Genomic DNA, 12,960 nt, shown 5'->3' on the forward strand with positions numbered 1-12,960 from the left:
TGTGTGAGTCACGCGACCACTAAAGAGATGGCTCCTTATCTAGTTCCTTCACTATGTGCCAGACAGAGATGCGGAGAGGTATCACCAGGTGGTCTGTGCAGGGGGGTGACTGTGATTTGCACGGGGACACAGAGGCCAGCAGCGAGGCAGAGGGAGGCAGCGGCAGCCCGGACCCGAGCCTTCGGTCTTGGCCCTGCTCCAACTTTCATTTTCATGAAGATAATAACTGAAACTTAAGCTCAGCTGAGACTCAGTCAAAGGAGGCGTGTCCGTCCTCCCTGTGTGACAGGTTGCTCAGGAACGTATAAAGCCAGCCAGACTCCAAGGCTCAGGGCGGCTGCAGACACCTGGCACCATGTGGCTGCTCGTGCCTCTGGCTTTCGCGGGAAAGATGCTGAGCGCTTTCAGGAAGCAGCTGGGCTGTCTATGGGGCAGCCTGCTGCCCCTGTGCCTCTGGCTCAGGGCAACGTTCGGGCTGGCAGGGAGTGACAGGGGACAGAGGCAACAGGACGAGAAGGGGCCCGAGGGGACCAGACAGGAAGAGGAGGGGGCCAGCGGCGACCAACCCCTAACTCCCACCAGCGTCAACTATCACTTCACCCGCCAGTGCAACTACAAGTGTGGCTTCTGCTTCCACACCGCGAAAACGTCCTTCGTGCTGCCCCTCGAGGAAGCCAAGAGGGGGCTGCTGCTGCTGAAGGAAGCCGGTGAGTCCCCGTCCCGCGGAGGTCGAGGTGTCCAGGCGCGGTGGGGGGCAGGCTGAGCGTCTGGGGGGGCGGTGCGCACAGCCTGGAGAGCTCCCCCAGCACGTTCACGTTTCCCAGCGCGCAGTGGGGATGCTGAGCTGGGACAGACGCACGGGCAGAATGGGAGTGGGTGCCCCGTGGCTGAGTGGGGCGCCCAGCCCGCTCCTCCCGCCGCCTCCACTGGAACGGGAGTGTGACCCCAAGCGTTTGTGGAGGTGGGGGGTGGGACGGGGTGGGGGACGACACTGTTCCAGGAACAGTTAAGGAGGAAAGTCGAAAACAAAAACACGCACATGGACTTAAGATGTGCAATACCGAGTCTCCCATTTTGGGTCCTGCGTGTGCTCTTGACGCGGACCCTTAAAGAAACGGTTTATAACTCACATGGAGCGATGACCTTGCTCTCGAGTCTCCTTGACCCGGCCGCAGCGCCCGAGGCAGGCGCGGAGGCCGCAGACCGAGCTGGGCGCCTGCGACTGGCCGGCGGCGTCTTCCCCCCGGAATCTGCTCTCCTGTCGCTGCGCGTCCCTGTCTTCCCCGGAGCACCCCCTAAGCTGCCGCCCTCAGCCGCGTCACCCGCTTTCTTTTTGCAGCTGGTTTAGCTTTTTCTCAGACGTGTGACGGGCATTCACAGAGTGACTGCTCGCCGAGGTAGGTCTGGATTTCGCAACTCGACCGCATCCCAGGACGCAGAGCCAGGGCGAAGGCACCGCAGGCCGGGGGGACGCGGGGTCCCCCGCAGCCGCGCGGGCCCGAGGCTCGTCTTCTCACGCAGACGCGTTCGCCTGCTTGGCACCTCACGCAACGAAAGCGCGCGGCTGGCGCGTCGCTGGACCTGACCTGCTTTGTCCCCTCGCGTTTGCTCGCCCGTCCACGCTGATCCCAGACGGACCCGCGCCCCGGGGTCTGGCGCACGGGCTCGCCGGGCCTCGCTCGGACGGACGGACGGCTGCGTCCGTCTCCCCGTCTCTGCCGTGCTGGCGGGAGGTGCGCTATCTTGCTAAAATGCGCTTTTGGTAATTTGACTCCCCCACTTCAACTCTCTTGCACGGCTTCCAACCCCCACTTGTTAGCACGGCCTTCAAGGCCCGTGGCAAGCCCGGCGCTGCCATCGATGTCCCCGCCCCTGCCCCGGCGTCCGCACCCCAATGCCGCGCGCCCCTGGGCCACGGGCACATTGCACCACGCCCGGTTCCCCTCCGAGGCCGCACGATGGAGCCCGTGACCGCGCTGTTCCCTTCCTGGAGTGCGGTCGCCCATCTCAGACTCCTTGGAACGGCTCCCGCCTCTCTTCCCTACCGCCCCTTCCCCTTCGTCTATGACCGCACGTCTCCTAGTTAATCATGGCGTGTTTATCTCCATTCCCGCCAGTCTCTCCTCCGCTCCACCAAAATTACAGAAAAAGGCTTGAAAGCAGGGGGACGACCCCGGCAGCAGTCAACACGTGGCTGGTGTGACCGCCTGGGACTGCCTGGTGGCACCGGGCAGCTCCGGCAGGCGTCTGCGGGGCGATGGCTGCGTGAACTCGCCAGCCCGCCCTGTGGAAAGCAGGCAGTTTTGGGGACGGGAACCAGCGAGCATGTCCTGCAGAAGCGAGGCCGCGATGGAAAAGTAAGGCGTGAGGCAGGAGGCAGGCGGGTCTAGGGCTCTCCTGGCCACCGTCAGGCGAGGCCCTCCCCGGTTCCTGCAGGTGGCAGAGGCTTGCTTGCTGCTCGAGCTGAACCCATAGGGCCGTGCACCCAGGGAGCCCCGGACAGCAGGGAGGAGGAAGGCGCCACAGCGAAGACTGTGCCAGTCTGCCCGCTGGGCGTGCGAATCCCGTGAGGCCAAGGGACGGGCGGCTGGTGTACACGGCAGAGGAGAAGAGTTAAGAATCTTCTCCAGGAAAACAAAATGGCCCGGAGAAAAGGCCCGGACACCAGCATGCGGGGCACTATCCAGCGACTAAACCGGCTGTCCTCACTGTCCCTGCCCAGAGAAAGCCACCATCTGGCCGGTCCCTTCTGTGATCACAGAAATGCCATCCATCTCTTTCGTGCCTCACTCGACTATGAAGGGACACATCAAAACACCAAGGGAAAAGGCGGACACTAAAACACACGAGAGGGAGGGAGGGTATGGAAAACCGCAAACTTCAAACCATCTGTAATTAAAAATCACGGGCGGCCGAGAAAGAGGACGGTGCGTAGGAAATCAGACCCATCCTGGACAAGGAAGCATCGGATTATGGGAGAGTTGTGAGAACTAAAAACTGGATTTCTAAAATTAAAGTTTTAATAGAAAGTCTAAGAGGTAAAGTCTTAGGAAAATTGGACAAAAGGTAAAACAGGAGAGACAATAGGAAGGCAAATAGGGCTTAAATCCAGAAGCTCCCACACGCCAGTATCAGAATTTCCCAGAAGAAAAAAGAAGTAGATTTGAGAAGAGGTGGGACTTATATAAGAAAAATTCCCATAACAGAAAAAGCCATGTTTTGAGATCGAGGGCCTTGAATAGGGACAGATTCCACTCAAGCACGTCATCTTGAAATTTCAGGACATTAGAAAGAAAGCTCCTGTAAGAGAAAAATGCATACACTTAAAAAAAGATGATTTCTCAGAGTGTTACCAAACTTATGAACAATAATATTAAATCCTAGAAGACAATAAGCAAGGCTCCAAAAATTCAGAGTGGGAAGCGATTTCACCCAGAACGAGGCCAAACTACTGACCGCAAATCTATGTGAAAATCTTCAAGTCCTCAATTTGATTCATTTATGTTTTTGTTTTTGTTTTTGTTTCAGGAAACTCCTAAGATAATTTTCCAAAATAAGGGAGTAAACTGACAGAGCAGGTCAAGGATTCCAGGATAAGCGACGTCCCATGCATGAGAGAGAGGGGGGCGGGGACCCGGGACAGTGCAGAATGGGTTCCCAGGGCCGAGTGTCCTTTTCCTTCTAGGTGGCAGGGGCGGCAGTGTTCACAATTCTCTGAGAAACCTCATCTCTCATCTTCTAAGCAGTGGCATCATCTGTGTAACTAATTCCTTACGTTACAGGGCATCCATTTTAAAATAGCGGGAGATGCTTTTGAGGAGATGCTTTTGTCCCGGTGACACCCCGGATTCCATACAAGGGTATTCCCATAGAGGGGGGTTGGCGGGGCACCAGCGTCAGAGGAGGCAAGGATAATGAGAAGTTTTATTTCACGTCTGCTACATTGAGACCATATGACTTTTGCCATTAAAATAATAACGGATGTGTGTGCACTGTAGAAACAGAAGGGAAAAGGTCTCTGTCGCCCCTCCCAGGTATGGAGAAGATCAACTTTTCGGGCGGAGAACCTTTCCTTCACCAGCGAGGCGAATACCTGGGCCAGCTGGTGAAATTCTGCAAAGAGGAGCTTCGTCTGCCCAGCGTGAGCATCGTCAGCAACGGGAGCCTGGTCCGCGAGCGCTGGTTCAAGAGCTACGGTAGGCTTCCCCGCGTGACACTTCGCCGTCCCGTTCCTGTGGTCGAAAGTAGCTCTATCTCCTTCCATCCTGGGCCTCGGGCCAGGCCTGTGGGGCGCCGGCAGAGAGGAGAACCCAACAGGCTTATTCTAATCTTTTTTCAAGCTGTGCGCGAAGTTAATAGTGTTTCAGTTCTGGAAGGCTCTCGGTAAACAAGTGTGGCCAGACAGATAACGAAAACATCAGGAAGCATAACTCCTGCGAGTCTGCACAGAGCAGTGCTGAGGGCGAGGCTTTAGCCCTGGCCTCACTGTTCGTTTGCTCTCAATGTTTATTTTTTTCTTTTGCTTAACACTTACACGGCTATTTGTTTTTTATCAGCCTCATATAAAGTAAGCAAATGGACCACAGCAGTCCTTCTCGCTGCTTTTGGAATCCCCGGTTTCTGTCATTTGACAGTGGTTTTGAGAATTGAGAACTGACTCTGAGAATTGACTTTGCAGTCAAGGCTGCGTAGCCACGAGAACTAGGAAAGCTCAGAGCCGGTCGCCTGCAAGGACTTGGCAATGAGCTACCAGGTGGCGACGAATGCCCATGCTTGGGGGACAGGTGGATCGTAGGGAGCAGAGGAAACCGAAGGAGCGAAGAGAAACGCAGAGGAGGCGACATTACAGTCAGCCATGACATAGAGACCGAGACAGATCATTCTCACCGGCGCTTTCTGATCACAGCCCGCAGTCTGCCGCGTTGCGAGGGGTGGGGGTGTGTGTGGGGGGCGGGGGGGTTGGGGGGTTCTGTGAGTTTGGTTCCACCAAACTCACATTATCTTGGCTTCTTCAGCATCTCGTACGGTTAGCTGCACACGACATATCGCAGGATGTCTGCACATCTTTGGATGATGAGTCAAATTTGTAAAAGATGTCAGTGTGCGTGGTAAATAAAACATAGGGTTCTTCGGCCGAGCGATTGTATTTATGTGATGGGAAAAGCAGTCAAGCTCTAAGTGCCCGTAGATCCAAAATAGCAGCCTGCCTTGGAAGTTACCTGACCCTTAGGCGGCAATTCAAGAAAAGCCTCATTTAGATATATTGATAAATGCTCTGTCTGGTATAAGTATCTGTGTTTGTTTTTTTTTCCCCAAGATTATTTTACACGAGTGCCAAGTATAATGTACATTTCACTGCGTTTTGTGGGTATGAAGCAAAATGTTTTTTTAAAAAAAAATTAAAGCAAAAATTCAAGCGAGATGAGTTTTATCACAAGGAGATAGGAATGGCCGAAAGGGCATGGTCCTTGGGACAAAGGCTTCACGATAAACATCTTCCCTCAGGCGCATATTTGGACATCCTCGCCATCTCCTGTGACAGCTTCGACGAGCAAGTCAACGTCCTTATTGGCCGTGGTCAAGGGAAAATAAACCACGTGGAGAACCTTCAGAAACTGAGGAAATGGTGTCGCGATTATAGAGTGGCCTTCAAAATCAACTCGGTCATTAATCGATTCAACGTGGGAGAGGACATGAAGGAGCCCATTAAAGCGCTGAACCCCGTCCGCTGGAAGGTAGGCTCAGGGCGCTGCTTTCGCGGACTGTAATTAACCCGGAGGTAAGACCAAACAAAAGCGAGAGAAAGAATGGCTTCGGCGGAGTCCAAATGATAAGGGTCCAGAGAACTCTGAACCCGAGGCCAGCTGAGAGGCTGGGTCTGTGGTCCTGCCCTTATCTGTTAAACTTTAAACTACTTCCAGTCCTTTGGCCTCAATTTTCTCTTCTGAAAACTGGAACTGATTCCCAACGGGAATATTGTGAGGATAAAGGCCAGAAAATATAATAAGTGCTTGGGATGATCTGAAGAATATGTCCGTAGAAAGCTTAACCTGTATTTATTTATGATATACAATGAGACTGAATTTCTTCTTAAAACTGTTGGGTTAAGAATAAGTGGATATTCTTCGTAAATCCTGTGAATCCATTTCTCACTGAATTATTGAGGGCTGGCCCCAGCTGTCCGCTGCTGAGATGTCCGAAGTTCAAGGACGCGCGAGCCGGTTCTAGGTGTAGCACCCGCAGCGTGCAGACGCTTGCACGTAATTGCAAATTAAAGTTTCCTACCCCTGGCTGTTCTTCAGAATCAACTCAGATAGCCGTTTAAAAATCGCCTTCTTGGACTTCACTCCATACCCATCTTGCTGGAATAGGCCCCCTGGTGTGGGGGTTAGGAGGGGGCAGACATTAGCAGGAGGGCTGGCATGAATATGTATTCTTGACAAGCTACCCTGGCGATTGTCACGTAGCCATCCAAAACCTGCGCCTGACCTCAGAGTGGATGAAACTGAGGATAAGACGCAGAACTTGATTCTAGTAATGAAAAAAGGCCAGGAGACTCATGCAGGGCAAGGCTGTGTGTGTTAGCACGACATGGGGAGGTGAGTCAGGCGCTCAGTTCTGCCGGAGTGCCTGGAAGGCTTTCACGTGGGAGGTGGTATCTGGCTGTGCTCTGAACAAGAGGCCGGGTTTCCACAGGCGGGTCAGGTCTGGGGAAGGCAGTCGCGTCCAGGCGAGAAGGCTCGCTGCACAGAGACACCTTTTCCTTCCAAGGCTGCCTGGAGTGCGTTTTAATCCCATGGGAGCATTCGGGACAGAGTGACGGATATGGGGGGAAAGGGTTATTATTATATTATGTCCCTGAGGTCACTCTGCAATATGTGGAATGGGTCAGGAAAATAGAAATTATACTTTTGAAAAATTTTAAATTGGTACGTGGAACCTGAACTTTGGTTACATATCAAAACGCGTGGAATATCAGCCTAGAAGATCTATGATCTAGATCCTATGAGGGTCTAGAAAAAATGAATAAATAAATAAAATAATACAGAGGGATGATGGGAGGAGGAGAGGCTGTGATCCAACAGTGTCTCTCTCTCTCTCTCCCCCCCACTCTCTCTCTCTCTCTCTCTTTCTCTCTCTCATCTCCATCTCCATCTCCATCAAGGCTTTCGAGAGCTCATGGCTCCTTGTCTCTCATTCTCTATTGAATGACTTTTGCCCCAATCTTTCAACTTCTGCTCAGGTTTCCACTTGCCTCCTGAACTCTGGAACTGCCTTTTCAAAATTCTGATTTTGATTACAAGTGATTTGCTTATTTATTTATTTATTTATTTTGATACTTTTGTATGGCCCGTATTAGCTTCAGTGAATATCCGTTACTTTGTAGTCTAAAAAATTAGATTATAAGACTAGATCAAATAGAATCTCGGCCGGTTTTGACAGTTTCCGTTTTAGAAATGTTTGTGCTTTCTAAATTTCACAGCAGTGTCTTTCTGGAATGTTCCTTAGTCAAGGAGTCTTCTTTCTTAGGAGACGAAGCCGGGTCTGGGGGGAAATGAGGCTTGGGGTTAAAAAAAAAAAAGGATGCGAAGCAAACAGCACACTTGCTTTCCAGGTCTTCCAGTGCCTCATAATCGAGGGCGAGAATGCTGGAGAAGGTGCCCTGAGGGAAGCAGAGAGGTTCGTCATTAGCGACGAGGAGTTCAAAGCGTTTCTGGACCGCCACAGAGAGGTGTCCTGCCTGGTCCCCGAGTCCAACCAGAAGGTGGGCATGGCGAGCGCTGTCCATCCGCCCCGGCACCTTCCACCGGTCCTGCCGCGGGCGCTCAGGGGTGCGCCGTGGGGAGGTGTGGGGGGCGGCCTCAGGGCTGGGGTCCGCCGTTGGCCCTGTGCCCTCCAGCTGTGACCGCCGGGTAACGGGGTAACGTGGTGCCGTGGACGTGGAGACGAGCGCGGATCTCTCGTCATCTAACATGAGAAAGGGGAGGGATTGGGTGCCAAGTGGACAGAGCCACCGGGAATACTGAACAATAAAGAACAGACCCCCCTCCCCGCCCCACCCACACACACACAGCGACACTGGACCCTTTGTCAAGGGGCAGAGGATCTAGCCCGTGAGAATCTGTTGGACTCTGAAGGGACACAAACACCCTTCCGGGATGCGGGTCATGTGGGGACGGCCCACACCCAAAGGTGCTCAAGCTGATCCAGAAGGAACGGCAGGAAAACACACGAGCACGCATGCCAAAAAGTACGCTCGAAACTGAATTTGTATTTCATGTCTCCTTTGCAGATGAAAGATTCCTACCTCATTCTGGACGAATACGTGAGTATGCTCAATGAATTTTTTAAACGATCACTTAAAAATAATAAAGCAGCCGTGAGGTCAGCTGGAGCCACGTGATTCTGAGCGCAACCCTCCAGTCCGTATTTGTTCTTCTCGGCCCGCGTGTCACGTGTTGAGGGGCGCTGACAGGCGTTAGCTTTATAGACTCCTGATGTCACTGGGTCAAGTTCTGAGCTAAGCGCCTGGGTGGGCATTAGCTTGAACCTGGGCCTTGTATTAGTGCTCCCTCCAGGCTCCCTGCCGCTTTCTCCTGTGTGGTTCACTTAACCCGGGGATGCCACACTGAAGCCGACATTGCACAGAGCAGGGGCCTTCGTTATGCCATCGTGGGCTACGGGTTCTCTGGCAACAGGACGCTTTGGAGGGAAGTCATTCATATCACACTTTACAGTACACGTTAATACCCCAGAGACTGTCAGCTCTCCCTCTGACTGTAACCTCGGCTTTGATGAGAAGAGGTGACAGTCCCTCTCCAAAAGCCACTGACACTCTGCCTGCCCCACTGCCTTCCGAAGAAAGAGGAAAAGCCAGCTCTCTCGACACTGAGCAGCACATCGCTTTCCCTCCTTCGTCTTGTTGTTGTTGTCGTTTAGATTCACAAACCTTCACCGCTGTCTCGAGCACAGAACAAATAATTCCATTCAAAGCCCCGTTTTAAAGAAATGGACTCCAACGAGAGCCATGGCTTCAGTATTTAAGTTGGATTTGGTGTTTTGAGAAATGCTCGTCGTGGTTTTATATTATTTTCAAGTTCATCAAAGATACTTCACAGCCACTTCGTCGTGGCCGATGTGAGCTTTCTTTATGGGTCATAAGGAAAAAGGTGATAAGGCAAGGTTTCGGTTTGTGGAATCGAGGTACAGAGGTAAATGCAAACAGAATTTACTTTTGGAATCCAGGTTTTCACAACTGGACATTTTGACCGATGTTCTTCAACTAACTGTGGTCTCCACACGGTTGGAACAGATGTCAAAATTTGCTGTTGGCAATTTAAGAACATTTCGATTCCACGAATGTTGCTGGAGCATCTACAAAATGCTCAGTGCCGACGGAAGGTTACGGAAGTGTGCAGGCCTCGTGCCTGCGGATACGGCGGATGGCCAAGGGTAAAAACACAACCTTCGACTGCGCTTATAAGTCTCTCCTCGAGCTGGCGCCTCGGCCTCTGCAGCTCCTTCCTTACCCTCCTCTCTGCCCTTCTCTAAAGAACTTTTTGGTTGACCTTTACACTCATAGATTCATGCACACGCGGTTCACTTTCCAACAGCGTCACCCAGACGCACCGACTGTTCCTTGCTTCTGGGTTTTAATGATTCTGTTCCCTGCAGCTTGCAATTCCAGAGCATCATTTAGAGGTCCACATTTTTTGAAAGCCTGTCCTGATTACCACTGCCCCCCCAATGGAGGGACATGCACCTCCCGTGGCACACCCACGATTCTGTTTATTGCACACTTAGCTGATGTACTGTGTTTATCTCGGTCAGCCTGAGCGGGGGGAGTCGAGAGATGGAGTCCGAGGAGTTCTGCATGCTCGGTACAACATCTGGCCCACAGCTCTCAATAAACACTTGTCGAAATGATTGGAATAGCAACAGTCATTTTGGATTAAGCCCCCCCCAATTGAGTTTTACAGGATAACTTATACAAAAATACCCCAATTTCTGAATTTTCTAGATGCGCTTCCTAAACTGTAGGAACGGGCGGAAGGACCCCTCCAAGTCCATCCTGGACATCGGAGTGGAAGAAGCCATAAAATTCAGTGGATTCGATGAAAAGATGTTTCTGAAGCGAGGAGGAAAGTACGTGTGGAGCAAGGCGGACCTGAAGCTGGACTGGTGAGGTTGGCGGTGGGCCTCTCCGCGGACTCAGCGTGTGGCCGCCACCAGCTGTGACGCCTCCTGCCGGCACCCTCAGCGGCCCCAGATAGGATTTTCTGTTGCACATGGTATCTGATTATCTGTGGTGATGGGACACACAGATGATCGAAATCCATAACGATGCAAAACCATTAACTTTAGTTAATCAGCCTATTTTGATATTGGTTTTTTTGAGCTGTTTATTGTGACTCCTGTTATTTCCATTTTGAAGTTATGTTTTTCCAGTTTGTTCATTGGATAGTCAATTCTTTTCTGCTAAATAATGAGGTATCGATTTTCACATCTGAAAAAAAGCTGCAAAATGTCTCTCCCGATCATTTCTGCTGCGGTAATGCTCTGTCCCTTTCCGCCCTTATTCCATTGCAATCCTGGCCCTTCCACCAGGAAAGTCAGAAGTTCAGAAATAGTCGACAGGTGTTTCAAAAGATAAGACATGATCATCTTAGCAGGCTCCCGCAGGTGCCCAGGAGGAGACGGTCAGCCGCCGATGCCAGGGCACGGCCCGCCACGCTGACTGCCCCGGAGGGTCAGCTCTCCCTGTTTGCTCCCTCCTCTCCCAAGATGCTTAGCAAAACCAAGACAGACCTTTCATTTCATGATGATGTCGACAAGGGGTCAGTGCTTGGGTCGCTGTGTGAAGCTGTTATTCAAGTCACATGAGTCCATCAAGCAGCAGCATGTGACTTGATTCGAGTAGATGGGTTTCCCCATTATCTCTGGACTGACTCTCTGAGCAGCCTTTAGGCACCACAGTGGCGAGAGTGGAGGTTGTGCCTGGATTTGATGTACGTGAAGCCGCGGCATAATCTCGTTTTCCCCAATTAGCTCTGATTCTCTTGAAATAAGGTATAATCTGGGTTAGAATGACAAGATCCAACACTAGGGAAGTACTGAGGGGGAGGAAAATTGTCACTTAAACTGGGTCAGGGATCAGAATCTTCTCCTTGTGGATACATCACATGCAGTTTCTTTATGTAACCTAGATGTTGTCTTATTGCCTGGAAAATAATAATTTCCTGCCATTGTTTTAAAAAAGCCAAAGCATGGAAAAATTTTTGCCCGAGCAAAAAAAAAAAAAAAAAAAAGAGTAATTTTAATCCAGCTGCCATCCCACCGTCCAGCACTAGGTGGCGTCTAAATGTTGCCTGATGTCATTAAAACACCATCCAGAAATTCTACTTTATAATTGACTATTTTCAAGACTTGGTGATTTTGAAAGTTTTGTTTTTGTAATTTTTTCTCCAAAAATATAGTCCAACTTCAAATTTTAAGTCATTATAATTCAACCGAAATATGTCGTTGTCCCATTGAGTTGTCATGTATTTTCCATTATGTACAGATTTTTTTTTAAAGAGAAAAATGAATTAGGAAGGTTTTTTCCCTTTACAGATTTTGGTAGTATCTAGTCTTTGATGGTGTTAATGTCATCGGTATAAACATAAAACATATTTCTGACTTAACACAGTATATTTTGCTGATCTTCACATTATTCAAAAAGAGTAAGTTTAAATAAAGAAACATTACATACGTGAGAACACCACGAAGCTGTCTGATGCCCAGCAAGTGCTCAGCCGGTATTGTTTGAAGCAAAACCTGGGTCTGAGCCCAGATTTTCTGAGTTAGGGTGAGTTTGTCTCAAGATGAGGAAAACAAAAAAAGCTGCACTTAAGAAATAAACTACAGTATTTTAAATACATTTTCTAGCTCATTTGATATTATCCTCTCCTTTCGTTATGTGCTATCGGTATTTGCAAAGCCTTAATGTTTAAGATATTTAAATGTTTGTTTTTCTTAAAGGGAAGGAACACAAACTTTTAGCATTGCAGGAAAATTCAAATTTGGATTATACAATGTTTTGCTTGATTTTTTCAGTTTTAAATGTGAGCCTTCAGTTTTATTAAATATGTTCCTTTTTATTGGGAAAACAAAAGACGATTTCATTGGGGTATCTCAATTTATGTGTGTGAAGGACAAATATTTTGTGGCACCTTTAATTATTGCTTGTCTATATTGTAATAACGTGAGTGGAAGTTTGTCTTAAGAAACCTAGATTCAGCAGACATTAGTAATAGCATATCGTTTTAAAAATGTTAATTTTCTCCGTTACTTAGTGATAAGTGATATGAAAGTTGCCTGTTTTCTTTGAAAAGTGAAGACGAATGAGGACGTACACCTGAATCACCTGCATTGTAGGCTCCTGTTCTATTTCTGTCTGGAGTTTGGAATCCGGTCGGTGGGTCCATGGAGAGAATCGCGATGCTAACATGAGTGAACAAAGTCACGAGAGGGCTCTATCGGGAGATAATGCATCGCGTAGGCTGCTCCCTTGCTGAAATCACTGTTTAACCAGCTGTGCTTAGAGGGAGACAAATCTCACTGTAAGGTTTTCAGGCTTCGTCTTGAGTGTGTATAGGAGGTCTGAGTTTTTAGGGAAGTATATGTATATATTTTTTCTCCATCGTGTGAGGCTCTCGAATGTCGGTCTGTTGTGTTGTAAGATATTGTAATATATTAAAATATATTTTGTACACTGCCTTCGCTGTCTGTGGGTCATTGCGTGCTTTACAAACTGCCGTTGCTAAAGGCAAGCGCACTCTCAAAATCCACAAGGTTATCAATAATTAATAAGCGCACCAGACAACCCACTTGGCAATAAGACGGAGCGGAGATGAGCCGCTGGGGAAAATATTCTTGTTTTCTAGAATGAAAGGCTCATAGCATCGCCGAGTGTGACCC

The 12,960-nt window shown here is 49.7% G+C and overlaps 1 protein-coding gene across 1 annotated transcript; it reads left to right on the plus strand.

Moving 5' to 3' along the window:
- Nucleotides 1-304: 304 nt before the first annotated feature.
- Nucleotides 305-12,757, plus strand: RSAD2 (radical S-adenosyl methionine domain containing 2). Its single transcript, XM_039849041.1, has 6 exons — nucleotides 305-707; nucleotides 4,035-4,196; nucleotides 5,506-5,735; nucleotides 7,616-7,765; nucleotides 8,294-8,326; nucleotides 10,022-12,757. The coding sequence occupies exons 1-6, from the start codon at nucleotides 356-358 to the stop codon at nucleotides 10,184-10,186; spliced, it is 1,092 nt and encodes a 363-aa protein (XP_039704975.1). The 5' UTR covers nucleotides 305-355; the 3' UTR covers nucleotides 10,187-12,757.
- The last annotated feature ends 203 nt before the right edge of the window (nucleotides 12,758-12,960 follow it).

The sequence above is a fragment of the Pteropus medius genome, unplaced genomic scaffold, assembly GCF_902729225.1.
Source record: "Pteropus medius unplaced genomic scaffold, Ma_sr-lr_union100, whole genome shotgun sequence".
Classification (NCBI taxonomy): Eukaryota; Metazoa; Chordata; class Mammalia; order Chiroptera; family Pteropodidae; genus Pteropus; species Pteropus medius.